This window comes from Globicephala melas, chromosome 9, assembly GCF_963455315.2.
Source record: "Globicephala melas chromosome 9, mGloMel1.2, whole genome shotgun sequence".
NCBI lineage: Eukaryota > Metazoa > Chordata > Mammalia > Artiodactyla > Delphinidae > Globicephala > Globicephala melas.
Genome location: NC_083322.1, coordinates 54,241,717 through 54,261,332, shown reverse-complemented (window position 1 = coordinate 54,261,332; position 19,616 = coordinate 54,241,717). Strand labels below are relative to the sequence as shown.

Here is a 19,616-nt window from a genome sequence, read left to right as displayed (position 1 = left end):
TATATAACAAAACAGAAACAGACTCACAGACACAGAGAACAAACTAGTGTTTTCCAGTGTGGAGAGGGAAGTGGGGGAGAGGCAGGATAATGGTATGGGATTAAGAGATACAAACTACAATGTATAAAATAAACTAGAAACAAAGATATATTGTACAACAAAGGGACATATAGCCATTATTTTGTAATGGAGTATAATATATAAAAATACTAAATCACTATGTTGTATATCTGTAAAACAATATTGTACATCAAGTACACTTTAAAAAATATATAAAAAATGATAGTAATAATAATAATAAAACGTTAAAAAGATTTGAGAGACAAGAACTATTTTATTTGTGTATTTATTTATTTGTGTATTTATGTATGTATTTTACTTGTGTACTTATTTATTTTATTTGTGTATTAAAATGCAATGATATTCTTACAGATATTGGAGCTTCAGACATCCAGTTAGATCTAAAATTTCAATTTGATGGGTTTTTACATTTTTTATACCAAGAATTCTTTTCTAAGACTACTGAGCTACATTTCTATTGTTTTATTATTTCAGTTTACATAAAATATCTTGAATCTTTAATAGCTACTGGCACCTTCCTTTTCTCTATTCAGAATATACCCTCTATTCTCCACCTATCGGCCTTAGTCTTTCCCACCACAAGCTGCAACTCTGAGCGTGAAGACCCTCAGCAGAACCCACATCCACCCCCATGGTGTATCTGCTAAGCTGGCTGGTGAGGTAACCTTTACACTGTCAGAACCACTTATGGAAATTCTTTTACCACTACTTGTGCTTGGTCCATAACATCTCCATAATATGATACTTAAAACAAAAGACAAATCTATGCTGCAATTCTACTCAGTTGGAATGAGGTGATATAGCATTTCTATAGGCACTTATCTGCTTAGCTGGCTAAGGGATTTGGACTTTCATTTCTCATGGATGTTTCCTATGCTGTCATTTTTCAAAGATGCTTGAGGGTATACTAATGAAGCTGAGAGAATTATATTTAAAGGATTTACAAAAAGAGATAGAAAGCACAAAAAATAAAAAAGTAGAAGTATAAAACATATCAACATCTTAACATAGCAGAATACTTTATTACTGGAGCTTCTTTATTGCTAAACAGCAATAAAAAGCCATTCAATTTAATATGGAGGGAGTATTGCCTGCTTTTCTTCCCCCCCCGCTTTTCTTTTGCTACCCTCCATTAATCCTGTGGTACCTCTCTCGATGGATTAAGTTGACTGCCCTGAGTGGTTTACTGAGAAAGAATTCATCCATGTAAGCTCTATACTTATGATATATAATTTTATTTCAGGAAATAAAATTTATGTATAAATAAAATAAATGTCTCCTTTAATTTGTTTCTATTGGGAATTTGAATCACTGTGTAATTATCAAGTGCTTAGACTAAGTTTTTCAAGAAAAAGAACTGGTCACAAAAGCTTACAATTAAAGGTGTCACAGGATGCAGTGTGTTCAAAGTCTCATTTTAGGATTACTTACCAGGCAAGGTAATATATAAAACACCCACCCATGCTCACACATGTTTAATTCTTTTGAGCTCAAAATTTCCTAATTTAATTTATGCCACAGCTGTGTAAATATTTTTTTCATTATAATTCAAATCAAGATTTTAGGCAGAATTGATAACGCTTTGTCATTATGAGCAGAGACAGATAATTTTTTTAGTCCCGAAGGTCATACAATTTGGGAGTTCTCATTATGAATAAAAAATTAGGTACAAAAGTGAATTTAGGGTGAGAAAAAATAATAGAAACCATAAATTTTTTAAGGCTAACGAATATGGCAATAATACATAACTTGGAAAAATAATACAACATACTTATGAACTATCTGACACACCTCCCTAATACTTTTCTTTTTACAGTTTTGGCTGTATAATGTTCAATTACCTATTCTATGATAATTCTATAATATATTTTTCTATAAAGAGAGCACAGAGATAATTTAGTCATTCCTCTAGCATAATGATAATTTTTATCTTTTCCTGATAGTATGGAAAAAGTGTGTGTGTGTTTTTTTTCTCCCATCTTCACTTATTATTGGTACAGTCATGTAAACGTTTAGGACTGTTGTCAATTTGGGCAAAACGTCTATCACGTGTCTCTCAAGTATGTATGCTATAAACACAATAATTCTAAAACATTCTACACAATTCCCACGATATTGGATAATGAGGTGATGGAGCCAGGAATGGGACCCGTGCATTCCAGGTAGAGAAAACAGGAGCCGATAACTGAGGAATATTGAGAGAGCCAAGTGCTAGTGTTATGGCTCTGCATGGAAAATGGAAGAAAAAGTTAAAAAGAGAGCCATAGACCATATTCTACTCTAAGAGGTTTGTGTCTTATTCCTAGGCTAGAAGTTCTCGATTTTTGTCTATATCCCAATATTCGTGGTGAATAAAGTTGGACATAACCGTGGAGAACCCAGTTGTTTTACTAGCTTTGAGGGCAGAAGCAATTACAACCACTAGTTGTAAAGCCACCAGAGTGACAGCTGAGCTTAGTGACCTGTTTCCAAAGAGTCAGGTGGGGGATGGAGAGTAACATTATAATGGAGGAACCAGAAAAACAGTACCTTAACCATGTGTTCAAGGTTAACATCATCAATGATAAGTCATGTTGATAGCACAGAGTCTTGACATGATGTGATGAGACTCATGTCACTTCACCTCTATGGTCTTCCTTCCCAAAACATGAGCCAAACCCAAACTGAGGGACGTTCTACAAAATACCTGACTAATACACCTCAGAACTGTCAAGGTTAAGAAAAACAGGGAAGTCTGAGAAACTATCATAACCCAGAGGAGGCTAAGGACACATGGCAACTACATGTAATGTGGTATCCTAAACGGGATCCTAAAACAGGAAAAGGAAATTAGGAGAAACTAGTGAAATAAAAATAAAGTTTGATTAATAGTAATGTACCATTGTGGGTTTCTTAGTTGTGACAAATGTACCATAGTAATGTAAGATATAATCAATAGGGAAACCAGGTGAGGAGTATGTAGGAACTCCTGTCTTTGCAAGTTTTCTATAAATATAAAACTCCTCTAAAATTAAAAGTTTATTTTAAAAAAGGCGAAATGAAGGAAGGCAGCCATCTCCTTGGGACCATATATAGAATCAGTCATTTTAAGTGGAAGAGCCATGGCATTTTGAGTTTTCCCTATATGAGAAAAAAAGAACCTGTGTACATTTTTATAAACTTTTTCTTGGAATCAACACGAGCTGTCTAGAACTGCAGGCTAGAATGCGAAATGTCAAAGTTCGATCTTAAATAACTTGGGCAGCAAACTAATTAAAGATTAAGTAAGCTAGATATGAAGGTATTTGAAAACTGATGTACAAGCTCTATGGCAAAAGAATTCAAAATGAAAACATTTATCTAAACTACTAAATTTGGGGCAATGGTGAGGAGAGTGGAATGCAGAGAGAAAAAAGAAAATTCCCAAGGAGGGGGCAAGAACTTCTCTCCATCAGAGTAGGAAACATCAAGTTTAATGTCACTTCCTTGGGAAGGTTTCCTGATCAACCACTAGCTTAGGTCCCCTAACTCCATACTTCTCATATGACTTCCTCCAACTGTAATTTATTTACTTGTAAATATAGTGGGCACTATCATCTTTCTCAGAACAAGAATTTGGTCTTTCACTTCTAAAGATACAGTTTAAATGAATCAGAGAGGGTTTTGCAATACAGCAGCCCTCCCCGACCTGAATCAAACAGAGTTGGTCACTACAGTCCCCAGCTCAGATGCAGTGTAATGCATCTGATTATTAAAGTCCTGTTGGGATGATATGGTGCAAGATAACTTTATATCTTTCAACTAAAATAGGTATTAATTAGATCCATTACCTCCCATATTCAAATAATACCTGCATTTGACACATGACATTGCAAGTGGAGTATACTCAATTTTCCCAAAAAACATTGTTACAAGATGCTAAATAACCCAATAAGCAATTAACCCACATGAAGAAGTACAAAACAGAACCTAGAGGTTATTATTTATCTACTTGACATGAACCTTATTTTGGTCATCAAAAAATAAAACATTGCTCTCCTTCTTCCCTAAGTCTCAGGGCAACAGTTTGGTTGAACCTCAATAGATAATGTAGAAAGACTTTAATATTTTAAAATATGGTGCGATTAAAATCTCAAAAAGAAAAAAAAACCTCCTAAATTTTAGCTTCCAATTTCATCCATTTATTAGCAAAGGCTTGAGATTCCTTAGGATAGAGAGCTTTAGGCAGAGAGTAACAGTTTCACCCTCAAGTGGCAGCATTTAGCCACAGAGACCGGGAGGGATCACAACACAGCACAGCCCATGCACTGGAGAGGGTGCAGAGGGGACAGCGATCCACCCAGCTCACAGTATGACCATGAGGGAGACCAGCCCCATCTCCTGCAGACTTCCCTAATTGAAAGTTATGAGGCTTCAATCAAGTTATCATTTAGAGCCATTCAGAACCATCTGCACTGTCAAAACATTTGGAAAGAGGGCTGCAGATAAAGCCAGTGTCGGGCTGCATCTGACAGGAGGGCAGCAGATGAACAGAACCATAACTCGCCACAAGTCAGTACTTTTGCCTTTCTCTTCTTCAGCACTATGATGGCACCAGAAATCTCCTCAAAGCCTATGTGTTCATTGAAAAAAGGCATCTGAAGTAGTGTTTCTCACCTTTTAATGTATATACCAATCACATGGGGATCTTGTCAGAATGCAGATTCTAGTCACCTAGGTCTGGGTTGAAGCCTGAGATCTTGCATTTTTAACAACCATCTCAGCAATGCCGATATTGCTGTTCAGAAGACCAGAAACTGAAGAGCAAGAATCTAAAGGAATCTAGGTTAAGTCTGTGTTGAAAGGAGTTTTATAACTCAGATTAATTCTCTAAATATGTATTCAGGCTCCATCCAAGGGAACCACAAAGAAACAGGAGACTAATAAAATAAGTTAGATTAAATGCTAAACACAATCTGAATTTAACACATAGGGATGCAATACTAACTCAGAAAGGTTTCATGTTAATTAACCTAATAGGTAATTTTATTTAGCCATGCTTCACTGAAATACATCATTATGTAATTAAAGGTAGTGCAATTTGATGCACAAGGTGGCCATTTATTTATCTTTTCTCTGTTGGAATATATATATTTGTAAAATAGAACAAAGAGTGTTTTTCCCCCCTAGTTTAGCTTCTAAAAGATCAAAGTTTTTTAAAAAGTGGGTTTTTTTTGTTAAACTTGTATGAAAATGTATTACACATAACAAACGTGATCTTTTCATTTTGGCATCTGTAGTATTTGGAAAGTGAAAGATTAAAAAATTACATTTCACATGTCCTTGGTAGCTACTGAAGGGACTGAACTGATTCAACTGTCACTCACCATTTACTGTGGTTAGTGCTTCATTAGGCACAGATAGGCACAATATATCTTAGTCAGATACTTCTATGGAGCACGCAGCTCTCAAGGAATGAAAACAAAACCAATCCAAACACTAGACTGTGGGTGAAAGCCCATCTCAGAGAACATTCAGTTCAAAACAATAAACTTTTTATATACGGCGATACGTTAACATTTATTTTTCAAACTATGAAACAGAATTGTATCTCTAAGAATTGTACTTACAAATGAGGCATGTCAGAACAAAACCTAAACAAAAGCAAAGAATGAAGTACAGGAACCTAATGTAGTTCCATAAAGCTAAGGCCCAGGGTGGCCCAATGCTGACTGGAGAGGAGGGACCAGGCAGTGAGAGGGAGCCCCTTACCAGCATCCACATCTGAAATAACACTGACCAGAAAGATCTAGAAGCCTAACCACCTTAAAGTACCAACTGGCAACAATGCTCATTAAGTTACAATGATAACTCTTGCTCATACATTTTAATATGCAGATATCTATGTTGATATATTTTAGTGTATATATTTCAGTATACATATATTTTGGTACATATATATTTTAGTGTATGTGCATGTGTGTACATATATACTTTATATATATTTATGCATAAATATATAATATAAAAATGTATACTTAAAATATGTATATATGTGTGTGTGTGTGTGTGTGTGTGTGTGTGTGTGTGTGTATATATATATATATTTTTTTTTTAAATCACATTGCAAAGCTGTATTTTTGGTTTCTGGTGCAGTTACCTGAGCCAGAAATCCAGGAATCATCTGAAACCCTTGCCCTTCCCCTATCACTCTCATTCAATCGAGTTGTCACATCGTAACTATTCCTAAATATTTCTCCATTCTGGCTTCCAACCACTTTCCCCCACTCTCCATTTTTTCCTTTTTCTCTACCTGTTCTTAAACTCTGTCCCTCTTCCCTACCCACAAATATCAGTTGTTTCACCCCTTGGTGGGGTACTTTTGTCCATGGCCTGGCCAATGTATCCTCAACTCTAGCTTTGTTAACTTTGAAAGATGGCTCTGACGAGTCGGGCCAACTAATTACCACTTGGTGACACCTTCCGTGACCACCCCCCCCCCAACCTATCCTCAACTATCCACCAAGGATAAATTTATCACCTTCCCCTCTGAGCCACCACTGTACTGACTGTGTATCTGTGCTACAGCTTATTACACTGTTTTTCCTTCTGATCTTGAAGGCATGGAAGGATCTTTCTCATCTTTATAAGCCCCAGGACCTAACCTGGCACCTGGTACAAAATAGGTGTTCAATAAATATCTTTCAAATAAAAGAATGAATGAATGAATGAATGAATTATACAAACTATTCTGAGGAGTGCACACAAGAAACTGAAGTAGAGAAAGGAATTTGATTTAGAATATCATCATATAAAATTAAACACTAGAAAAAATCAGTTCAGTCATGACATCAAAATATCTAAACCCTAACTTCATTTATGTCACTCTGAAGGAATTCCAATGGTCTCCATGGAAACCTCTGGTTCAGCAGTACAATTTACTCGATTGTTAAAATTTAGAGATAGAGGGACTTTAGAGAGTGCCTAAGACAATGCCTTGATTTTTACATGTAAAGAAACCATATTACATGTTTAAATGTCAGCCCCAGAACCTGAAGCTGTGACTCAGAATCCTGGGCCAGTGAGCCTTCGTTATGCCATGCCGCCTCCCCAGTTAGAATGACGCGTCTTTATTTGATCAGTCTGGTCAGATTAAAAAAGCAGAAACGGATATGGCAAATTCGTTCTCATTCCTTGTGACACAAATGCTAACAAGGATAAAAATATCAAAAGAAAGTCTATAAAATTAAGGTTTGGGCAGAAATAAACCAATAAAACTATCCCTAAAGACTGAAGTCTATCACCATTGATAGTGTACTGAAAGAAGGATGGGTGTTTAAAGATGCTTGAAAATTTAAAACAGACTTCCATAGATAATGAAAACCCCAGAGATAAAGTCTTAAAATAACAGCCACACAGACTTCCCTGGTGGCACAGTGGTTAAGAATCCGCCTGCCAATGCAGGGGACACGGGTTCGATCCCTGGTCCAGGAAGATCCCACATGCCACGGAGCAACTAAGCCCGTGCACCACAACTACTGAGCCTGCAAACCACAACTACTGAGCCCATGCGCTGCAACTACTGAAGCCCGTATGCTCTAGAGCCCGTGCTCCTCAACAAGAGAAGCCACCGCAATGAGAAGCCCACACACCACAAAGAAGAGTAGCCCCCAGTTGCCATAACTAGAGAAAGCTCGTGCGCAGCAACGAACACCCAACGCAGCCAATAAATAAATAAATAAAAGTAACAGCCACATATTATATAGATACCTGGGAATATTCAGACAGGAACATCCAGAAACCATTAACAATTGATACAAAAATTTAAATAGGAAAGGCCCTTACTGAGGACTACAATAAGGAAAAAATATAAAACTCAACATATTTCATTGAATAGCCGAGAAATATTATTTCTTGCACTATGGAACAACAAAGGAAGAGAGAGGTTCCATTCGGTTAGTCATTTAAAATGCTACCACAGAAAGCACTTCTCCAAGGAATAACTGCAGACCAGGCAGGACAGGAAAATACAAATTAATAAGCTTTGCACATCTTTAATTTCTGTTTATATGACAGCTGATGCAAAACAAGGAAGTCATATTATAAGATTCCTCCCTGCAAATTTATTAATCGTCCTGCAATAATGTGGGGAATTAGGAAAAAATCGTTTATGGGTAATTATCTTAAAGATCAGAGCAAATGACACATTCAAGCAATCTTTTTAGAGAAACATATCTAGCATATCACAAAGACAAATCACTGCTGAAATCATGTAAATTACTCTCCTGAAAGAAGAATTCTGAACTTCAGTTTACAGAGTGGTAAATTGATACATTTAGTTCCAGTCATCAAATGGCATAGCTGTACTTAGATGGTCTGTGGTTAAGAATGCTGGAATGAACACCACTAAGGTATACGACTAGATGGATGATACTTGACAGGGAAATGTTTGACACCCATCTGCTATGACAACCCTCTTAGATAACACATGGAAGACCTGAAGGCAAAAACCTTCCCACCGTAAATCCTCATTGTCCATTTTTTGGTGAAGTCTGCGGCCTTCTTGGAATACACTCAAGGGCTTGCCCTGGAATGTGGCTGTATAGATTAGACAATGCATACAGACTACAATGTGAATGACGCCCCCGGAGTTGTGTGATGCTGTAACACTAGTGGGTGCTGCTGAAGGACAGGGACCAGGTCTTTTTCACTCTTGAACCTCTGGACATTCTGTAGGGTGTTGTTGAATGAATGAATGAATGGCTGAACATAATCATGTTGTGTAAGGGAGATCTTAGTGGGAAGGGGGCTGGCCCTGAGTCTCTAGAGGTTCTTTTCACCTCTGTGCCACCACCAACCAGCTAGTGTGAACAGCATAACCAAGAATCTTCAGATTTGGGAGGTCGGGGTATAAAATGGCCATAAAACCTAATAAAACAAAATTATGAATTGATTTCACTGGGTTACTAAAATTCTGAAACAGTTTCTAAATTTAACATGTTAGGATTAAAAATAACAAACATGAAAATTTTTATAGTTGATATAATAAAGTTTTTCAATTTGTTGAGTCTACATTAGGCTATGAATATATTCTGTCTTCAGAAGCAAACATGGTGAAAGCTAGCTGTCAAGGAAGAACCACTGAATTTTCAATGAGAAAGAATAGAAATGCCTTGCCAGGCTCTACAGAAAATGCAATTATGTGAGTATCTCATTCTTAGAATCTACTGTCTCACATGGAAATACAGAGAAATATAAATACCATACCAAAGATGAACAATCCACATGTGTACAGGAAAACAGGAAGCTACTCAGATTCTGTCCTTAGTAATTACTAAGTGCCTGTCACAGACTATAATTAAGTTTTGTTTTATATTTTAATGGAATTTAAAGCAGGCTGTTTCTTGGCCACTGATAGGCCAGTTTAATTAAGTTTGACTTTCTTTTTCAATTATTGTACTATTTCTTTTTTTGCCCAATGTCATCTTTACCAATAGGAATCTAAGGACATTCAATTTGAAGACCAAAACTGGAAAACAAGAAAAACCCCAAATATCTACGTTTATTGATTACATAATATAGTATCTAAAATCAAGAAAGCTACTAGTATATTTAAGTTACATTAATTCATAGAGCAGAATACCAGTAAATGAAAATGTGATTCCTAATTAAAGTACATGCTAGATAATGCAGTGTCCTGAGGAATTAAATCACAAACGTCACAATAGCACAGAGGTCCCCACTTTCATCCTTCAATGAACAGTATGAAGTAGACACCCAAGTCCCTTTACCAACAATGATGTTTATATAAGCCCCTAGCTTCTCTCCAATCACACTGTCATTCAATCATATCTTCCCTGTGCATGCAAGATAACAATCTACTTTTTCACCTTCATTGGATTAGAAACTTCATATTGACTGGAACATTTGTTGAAAGAGTTTCACTGATTGCTTTTGCTTGTTTTAATAGTAAGCTCATGGTGGATTCACGCATTGCCATTGATCAGAGAACTACCTTCTGCAATCACTTCTTTCAATTCATGTAAAATTTTTATCTTTTAAAAAACTATCATTTCACATTCTATTCCTTTCCATCACTAGCTTATCAGAAAGTGCTCGGCTTTCTTTTCACATTTGTTTTCATAAATAAAGTTGTCATCACTACATTAACAGTTAAATGGTAAGGATTATAAATTTCCACAACCACACTAAGAAGCTGGCAGTCAAGATGCTCCTGCCTGCACCATGCTGTTGATTGGCTCCCACCCATCAGGACTTGCAACTCAAATCTGTGGCCAAGCAAAGTCACAATTTTCTCTAGGACAAGAACCTTAGCAGTCAACTGTCCATAAGTAAAGCCACGAATATTAAATTATCAACAAGAGTAGGACATTCGGTAAAATGTACACAAACTCCCCCTCCCTCCCAAAAGTGACTGAAGTGTCAGTTAAGGAATAACATTTTAAACAAGGATAAAATAGATAGATGAGGACACACAAGAAGATGAGAGAGAATTTTTTTCATAAGTTGTGGATGAAGGTGTAGCAATCTAGGCAGACCATAGGCAGCTACAACTTCTCAAGTTATAGACTGAGTATTTACCTACAACAACTTAGAAAAGGCACACAGCTTGGATACGTAAGTTCTAGAAAGTGTAAAGGTGAGTCTGACAACTGGAAATAGGGTGGAGGATTGAATGTTTGTACAAACCAATTGACCCATAGGCCTTCTCTGACCATCTCTCACCCCAACCCACCAGCAGGACACTGAGTGTTTATCCTCTGGAGAAATTAAATCCAAAAGTCCTCAAATTGAGGATAAAACGTGAGAGCAGAGTGAGGCACAGAGCTGAAAAAAGGGAAATTAAGTAAAAAATGTGTTTAATTGGTCTGTGTATCTAATTGGCACCAACAGAAAAAGATACAATCAAAGCTCATTATCAAGCAATTTCAGAATACCAGGGACAGATATAAGAAGCTAATACTTGCCAGGGAGAAAGTATGATGAGGCACACAAATGCTTGCAAATCTGAACGGAATCAGACTTTTCAGTAGCAATACTAGAAGCTCTAAAGAAAGTAAGCAATACATTCAAAATTCTGAGGGGAAAAAAAACCCTCATTATATACTCAACCAAAGTTTATCAATCATGTGTGGGAGCAGCATAAGACATTTTGAGAAAACTAAGAGTTTGAAACTTGTATTTCTAACACATTCTTTCTTAGGAAACTAAAGGAGGAAGACAAGGAATCCAGGAAAAAAGGAATCTATAATCAGTAAAGGTCAGAAGGAAAATGAATCCAACCCAGAACAGACTCTGATGAATTTACTACTTACAGAGGTGTAACAGAACTAATAAGACATACTGAAACACTAAGAGGCTAGCAACAGCAGGAAGTCATTACTTGCCTTAGAATTAAAAGCTGGGAATTCCCTGGAGGTCCAGTGGATAGGACTCCATACTCTCACTGCCGAGGACCCAGGTTGCCATGTGGCACAGCCAAACCAACCCCCCCCCCACAAAAAACCTAAAAGCCATTATTGGCCCTAGGATCATAAAGGCCAAATGTTATGGAAATCTACTGACAGCTAGAGCCATGAAAAAGTGCTTCCGCACAGAAGCTGTAGTTAGCCATTCCGAGAAATACAGGTTAAAGCAGGGAAGAAGTAGGGATGAATATATTCAATCCTCATACTTTTCCATTGCCTGAACTCAATTGGGAACCAGTAGCCAAGGCAGCTTGGAGGATGTATTCCCTAGGGGTTAGTCATCCAGGACATAGGGCAGGGAAGAAGAAGGTAGAGAACAGATTTGGAGGGAAACAGAGAACAACTAGCTTAGGACCTACAACAACAGGAGAGGGGGGAAACGGAAGTCCTAAGATGACAGATGTTCGGCTGTGCTAAGGCAAGAAATCAGAGAGCCAAGAGAGGAAAGTTTCAAGGAAAAGGTTGAGGGAGGGAGATGTCAAGAAAATTAAATGGAATTGACAGATCTGCTGATGTGTTTGAGCATTTGGAAAATATTTTCCATATATAATCGACAGATCTTTTATGACTATAAATAACAGTAGGGACAAGGACAACTAAACTAATAAAAAGCAGAGACAATTATAAAGTCCAGGAAAAACCAAAGGTTATACAAGAAAGAATACATAATCATGAATACTACTTGACTTCACCATGAATAATATTAATATTTACATATTAATATTTCAAAATGTGATATAGATTCTATATTGGGAGAATGAGATGAAGGTGGAGTTGGGGGAAGGTTGATGGAAGAAAGTTAAATCTTTGTCTACTATACACCTACTTAGTAGCAATGTCTAAAATAGTAACTTAGAGATGGCAATATAAACAATTATTTAAGACATGTGGAGATAGATCCTAAAAGAGTTGAAAGTAGTAGTTACTTCTGAGAAATAGGATTAGAGGATGAGAATGAGTGAAGCAGGAGATTACTACTTTTGTTACTGTTACTACTGTGGCAGCTATTAGTAACTAGTTATATCTGAAATAGGTTTAATTATTAAAATTTTCTGATTTGGAAACTGAAGATAAGGATAGTTAAGCGATCTGATCAACTAAATTCACACAGATAAGGAGTGGCAGAGCCTAATTTAGGCTTTCAACGTATTTTCTACGATAACATGGCCTCCTTTATACAGCAAACCACTGTTAGTTACCTTGATCAGAGAATCAATAGCTACATGAAAAAACACACAACTTGTAAAACATAAAAGGCACTAGTGAACATCCAATGCTCTCCAAACTTGGAGTACTAACATATATTTCCGAATTAAACGCACGTGCACACACACACACACGCGTAAGATGAGAACATCCTGGGCCAAAATTTCTAATTCTCCAGACATAGACAGTATGTGAATCTCCCTAAAACCAAATACAACAGCTTCTATTTCTTTGATATATTCTATAGCACCCTTGGATTGTATACTTTAATAGAAATACAAAATATTTAGCTTGGCTGGTTGATGTTCCAAAAGCTGAATAAGAACACTATTTTCAACATTTATGGAGTCATATATTTCTTAAAGAATTTCCGCATTTATCCATCTCTTGCAGCTATGAACCAGTGAGGCAGCTAAGTATACCAAGGGCTATCTTAGTATCATGAAACTTAGTCATTGTGATTGGCTATTTAAATATTATCCAGGGCTTCCCTGGTGGCGCAGTGGTTGAGAGTCCGCCTGCCGAAGCAGGGGACACGGGTTCGTGCCCCGGTCCGGGAAGATCCCACATGCCGCGGAGTGGCTGGGCCTGTGAGCCATGGCCACTGAGCCTGCACATCCGGAGTCTGTGCTCCGCAACGGGAGAGGCCACAACAGTGAGAGGCCCGCGTATCACAAAAAAAAAAAAAAAAATTATCCAAAAACCAGTTGTGGGTGACCAATTACTTTGCCAACTTTGATACAAGTGGGGGGATTTTTATTTGTTTTAAAAATATTTAGTAGTGAAAACTACATATACAATGTCTCATTTTATATGTTATGATTCAGCCAGCCCATCATTAACAAGTGACCAAACACATCCATTGAAAACACACATACACTCTCTCTCACAAACACACACTGATAAACAACATGGGATGTAATAACCATAACCACGCTAAGCTTCTGATAGGATAAGAGAACAGGTTCCCTTCAGCATTCCAAAGCCATCACTAAATGCAGCACTGTGGCAGCCACTCCATAATGTCATAATAATCTCATATTAGAGAACTGTACTTTTGGAGACAATTTGTTATAAAGCAATGTAACAGAAGTTTTCCACAAGGAATAGTTTGTAGCCAGCACTCCTTCGGTGTGAATTGAGCACTCAAATGCATTGTCTCTTCTGACTACTAGTATTTAGCAAATTATTGCTCCAGTGCTTTATGAGTAAGAGGACCACACGTCACAGTTATATCCCTGTTTTATACCTATTGTCCTAGCAGAATTACTATTAACTCTAAAAAGTATCCTGGTATGGACAATATACTCTATGGTCATCGCAATTTTAAGGGACTTCAGTAGTGGGAGTGGCTCAGAAAGTACGGCTGCCACCAGGAGCTCAGCTTTTGTCCCCCAGACACCCTTCTGACTATCCCTGTTCTTTTGTCATGTTCCATTGCATTGTCAGTGGCTACACTGGCAAGTCATTTGGATCATGTATTATTTGAGCAGCTCTCAAGATCTCTTAAAGAGTTGTTACTTTTGAGAGTGACTAATCTGAATCCCCCTTGGTCTCATGACCTGATTAATTAGAAAATGTGTAAATAATGTTGATAGATGATTTTATGTAGCCCATGAACTCAAATTCTCAGTTTTTACTAGCATTCTTTTTTAAATGGACACATTCGTTTTAGCAGAAGCGGTAAATGAGTAATGGTTAGAAATTGTGAAAATACTTGCCAGTATAGATATTGGTCTCATGAAAATGTATTCAATCCAATGATTCATGTCTTAAGTTTATTTCAAAAAAACTCCACCCTGAATAAAATTATATAATATAGACTATTGATGTGAGGAGAGAAAGCAGTCTGCAAGGCTGTTGTGTGAGAGGGAAAGCCATCTACTTTGTTTGAAATATGCAAAGGATCCAACGTGACTCAGATCATAACCTAAATTCTCAAAGAGGTATTTTACTTACTTGTGTTTTGGAATCACTTTACTAGTAAAATAAAAAACAACTGCTTATAAATCATCTTAAGAGATTATGTAATATGTTATAAGGAGAAAGGGCTTTGGAGTAGGTTAGCTCTGAGTTTGAATGTCAGCTCTATTTACTAACTATGACCCTTACTCTCTTATTTAGTCTCCCTGGGTTTTGTTTTCTTTCACTGTATCATAGAACAGTAGGTAAGTAAGTAAAATGCATAAGAGGACTTAGAATACAGTTTGTGTTCAGTAAAAGTATCTATTATTGTTACCATTATTACTATTGCTTAAGACAATTTATGGTTCTTTCTCTTAAAACACTGGTAAACAAGCCTGAGTCCTTAGGAAACTTTATTTTATTACATAAATTTCCTTGGTTCAGGAGAGATCATTAAGGATGATGGCAGAACTCTATATTGCCAGTATGTATGGTGATTAGGCTTATTTAATAAAATGAATGCTAAATGGCCTTATAATACTCAATAAATAGGCAATTTCTTTTCTGATATATGCAAAATCAATTTTGATGCAGACGTTTTTCTATATATCAAGATCGGTATGGAAATTTTTTTCTAACCACCCAGCTGCTACAATGTTAAATAAATTAATTTTAATCCTAAATCAGAAATGCTATACAGAAAAGGGTGATTTAATATGCAATCTCATTACATTTGACAGGTTTATTTATAAATGATTTGCCCCACATTTTGACAAGCATAGTTAATATGTTAATTAGCTTTGAAAAAGATGATGAAAGGGAGAGACTGACATGCTATCATTCTTTACACACCATGTTGGGGAGCACTGGAACTGACACAAGGTGGTATCACTATATATTGTGCCCCCCCCCAAAGCACCATGATGATGAGATATTTATTAGCTACAGATTAATTTAGTCACTATGCTAAAAATTAATCCCTTAAAATAATCCCAAGTGACCTTCTGCTTTAGAAAACAAATGCCATTCTAAACATATTTATGAGCTTCTATAAAGGAATATAAGGCTTATTAAGAGCAATGACCTCGACAGCTAGAGCAGAACTCCTTGACAAGGGAGGAACTACACAGATAAGCTCCTTTTCACATTTGCACTTCTCTTAATGTGGTTTTCAGTACTTGGTAAGCCTTTTTGGTTTAGAAGCTTAAAGATGATGTCCTATGCCTTGACTTTCAAAGAGTTATAAAATCCAAGAATTAAGGGAAGCTATATATGACACCAAGTCCAATTTGATTCCTCTGCTTAAACCCTCCTTCACAGAGGCAGACAAAGGTATCATAAAGCTATCTTTCTTGATGAGTTCTCAAATCACACACTATATTCATACATCACCACCATGCTGGAGACCTAGAGCAGTAAATCATAACAGGGAGAGCTCTGACTTCCATCACTTGCTGCCAATGTTAATGAATAAGTGTCTTCATTAATATGTTTATTGCCCGAAGCTATTTAAACAGAAAACTGGAAATTGTAACACTGTGTAGGGATCGTTAGTTTTTAGTTACTACCCCACTGCCCCAGGATGGTAAATGAACTGTAAAAATAGCCTGAAACCACTGCCACCTGCCCCCCTGCTACTGTCTATGGGTTAATATTTGTACTTCTCTTTGGTGCAGCTGAGCCATGACTAAATTATAGTCCCATTTCTAGATCTTTGAATACCCAGCATCAAGGTCACTAATTATGCAAAAATCATTGCCCTGTGAACTTTTCTCTAACTGGAAAAATACATACGTTTTACCTGACTCATAGGAAAATAACAAAATGGCTTTTAGAAAATGGCTTGGAATGAAATCAGATTCAGAGTGACAGGCATAGCACAGACATAACTCAGATTTTAGGGCTTAGAAATGTAGAGCCAATAAGCATGGGAAACTGCTCCAACATAACACATTTACTATTTGCTTTTGGCAATGAATAATATTGGCATGCAGACAAAAGGGCATTTGGGGTCTATTAGTTTATATCAGTTTTCCTCCCTTCCACTTAAATAACCATCTTCTTCTTATGCTTCATTATGTCTCTGCTTAAAGCAAATTGGCAGAAAGCAACCAAGCCTTCTTCCTTAAGAGAATGGACACCAAGAGGCACATACATGTCACAGAAAGGTTGGGGGCAGGGCGAGTGGAGAGGCACAGACTGGAAGTCAAACATTATATATCACAAACAGACATATTAGCAAGTCCCAATCCATGCGGTTCTCTGTACTTTAAAGAGCACTTTCAAAGGTTTGGGAAAAATTAGCCACTAGTGTATAAAAAATAGCTTCTCCTCATTCTGAGGGTAGAGTCTTAACTGCACTGCCAAGCAACTAAGACAAAACTGGCTCCAAGCCACAAATATTTCCAAACTATGTTCTATTAGCAGAGTCCTTAACTGACCTCACTGAAAAACAATCTAGAATTTCCATTCTCAAAACGTAGAGAAAAACACTCTATAACTCATACAGATCTACACCACAGAAAAATAAATATATCCACGTGTACACAAAATGTTGCATATATTTTCAGTGGCTTTACAGATGCCCAAATCCCATTCCTAAGGGGTTGTTGGAATCTAAATTAAGTAAATCTACACTGTACCCTACATCACAAGGAACTTGATTATTTTCTCTCCATAAAATGTTCGGATCAGGGCTTCCCTGGTGGCACAGTGGTTAAGATTCCGCCTGCCAATGCAGGCAGAATGGGTTCAAGCCCTGGTCTGAGAAGATCCCACATACCACGGAGCAACTAAGCCCATGCACCACAACTACTGAGCCTGTGCTCTAGAGCCCGTGAGTCACAACTACTGAGCCCACGTGCCACAGCTACTGAAGCCTACATGCCTAGAGCCTGTGCTCTGCAACAAAAGAAGCCACCGCAATGAGAAGCCTGCGCACCACAATCAAGAGTAGCCCCTGCTCGCTGCAACTAGAGAAAGTCCGCATGCAGCAACGAAGACCCAATGCAGACAAAAAGAAAGGAAGGAAGGAAGGAAGAGAGGGAGAGAGGGAGAGAGGGAGAGAGAGAGGGAGAGAGGGAGGGAGGGAGGGAGGGAAGGAGGAAGGGAGGGAGGAAGGGAGGAAGGGAGGAAGGGAGGAAGGGAGGAAGGGAGGAAGGGAGGAAGGAAGTTTGGATTAAAAATATCAGGGAAGAAGCCAAGCCTCATCACAGCCTAATTTACTAAAAGTCAAGATTATTTAGGATAGAGCAGTGAAGTAAGTACAGGGCAAGAAGATAAATGACACATGCTGAAGCTTTATTGAGGTCATAAACATTATGTGAACATGTAGCTGAATTCTGTATGTAGGGCATCATCATTCATGGAAGATGATTCATGCTATCAAATAGCCATGTGCTATGTGAACTGTTTTACTCTAAACACAATTGTGAGTCTAGAAAAGGGATTTTTCTATTAATAAATGACCTTTTCAACATTCACTATTAAGCCTTTCTGATTGCTAAAAAGAAGGTTATTCCCTTATTTGATTTAGATCACACTAGACTGGAAACTCATCATAGTTTATCATTAATAATAATTACACATTAAACCTTGCCACTCTTTGGGCCTCCTATAATAGAATTTAAAGTTTTGCTAAACCACTGTGTAAAACTGTGACTCTATTGAAATTAAACTTACTCTGATATTTTTAAAAAGTAATCATTTAATTTCATTTTGGATAATTGGTACCAACAGTTTTCAGGGGTATATTGTACCAAATTTAGTACCTTACAGTCACAGCAAAATTTTCAGACCACTTATCTGATTTCTGTTGTGAATTTAAACATGCTCCTACAACTTCCAACCTATGCTGCTGTTTGGAGATATACACTTCCTTGTTATAAAATAAATCTACAAACTAAGACCCTTAGGGAGAAAAATCACCAAACTGACAGCTAGAAAAATGTCTCTGCCCCTGTCCATCAAGAACCATTAGCAGACACCATCTGTAAGGGAGTCCCTGATTAGGGAACATTCCCAATTATGTTTTCAAAAACTCCAGTGGTATTGCCACACACAGGCCAACACTCCAGCACCATTAATCTTCATTCAGACTGTTAGGATGTTTGTCTAGGCTTGACCCAGACCAAGCACTATAGATAAATTAGCTAGAGTAAAGCTTCCATTTCTCACCACATGTCAAGGCAGGTGGAATATTCTGTCGAGCCCAGGAGGACATCTGGAGGTCTGTACCACAAGGTAACCACTTCATTGGAGTATGTGTGGCTAGGGACGGATTTTGCTCTTGCAAGACCTGTGGGTTACATGAAACATAAAGAAGTTTAATAGGCATTAATAAAACAAGGGAATTTAAATTTGAATGTTCACAGTTTTAAAAGGTCAAAGGTGATATTATAATACAGAATCACGAATGCAATGTCAAGGTTACTAGAAAGGTTGGGGAAAGCATTGTTGTGGTCTACCTGTTTCAAATACATGCTAATAACCAATAAATCATTTATATTTCCTAATACAGCACCAAGAATCTAAAAAAAAGTATCCCAGGAGAGTAAACAAACAATTCATAAACTATTTGATACTATGCAGAAGCTTGGAAATCTCCTGGACTTTCCAAAGAATGTCTCATGGTACTTTAGTTCTGAGAGTTACAAATAAGTGTGATATGGAAAAGTCCCAAGGTCAAATACCTTTGAGAAAAGATGGTTTAAAAAGTAAAACAGGTTTCCGTACTGTGAGACTTCTCAGTGCCCTTAATTTTTCTAATGTGTACGGTGAATCTGAAAGATAAGAATATGACTCTTTTCTCAAAGGGTTTTTCCAAAACTTCTTTTGGTTTTAGGGTTCTGTCAAACACTCACTAAGAAATGCTTATTCAGGAGGTTCACTTGAAAACCACATAAAAAATAATTATAAAGGAACAGTTAAATAAATCTGGTATGTGGAAATGATGAGATACCATATAATAAATTAAAG

General features: G+C 37.2%; 1 protein-coding gene across 9 annotated transcripts in view; it reads right to left on the bottom strand.

Annotated features, from left to right (window-relative positions):
* CDK14 (cyclin dependent kinase 14) overlaps window positions 1-19,616 on the bottom strand; it is a 716,216-nt gene that overhangs the window by 209,395 nt on the left and 487,205 nt on the right. For all 9 annotated transcript variants that reach the window (XM_070046334.1, XM_070046337.1, XM_070046335.1 and 6 more), the window contains one exon: window positions 18,816-18,936. In XM_070046334.1, the coding sequence (XP_069902435.1) occupies window positions 18,816-18,936 (121 nt within the window). The remainder of the gene's footprint in view (window positions 1-18,815; window positions 18,937-19,616) is intronic.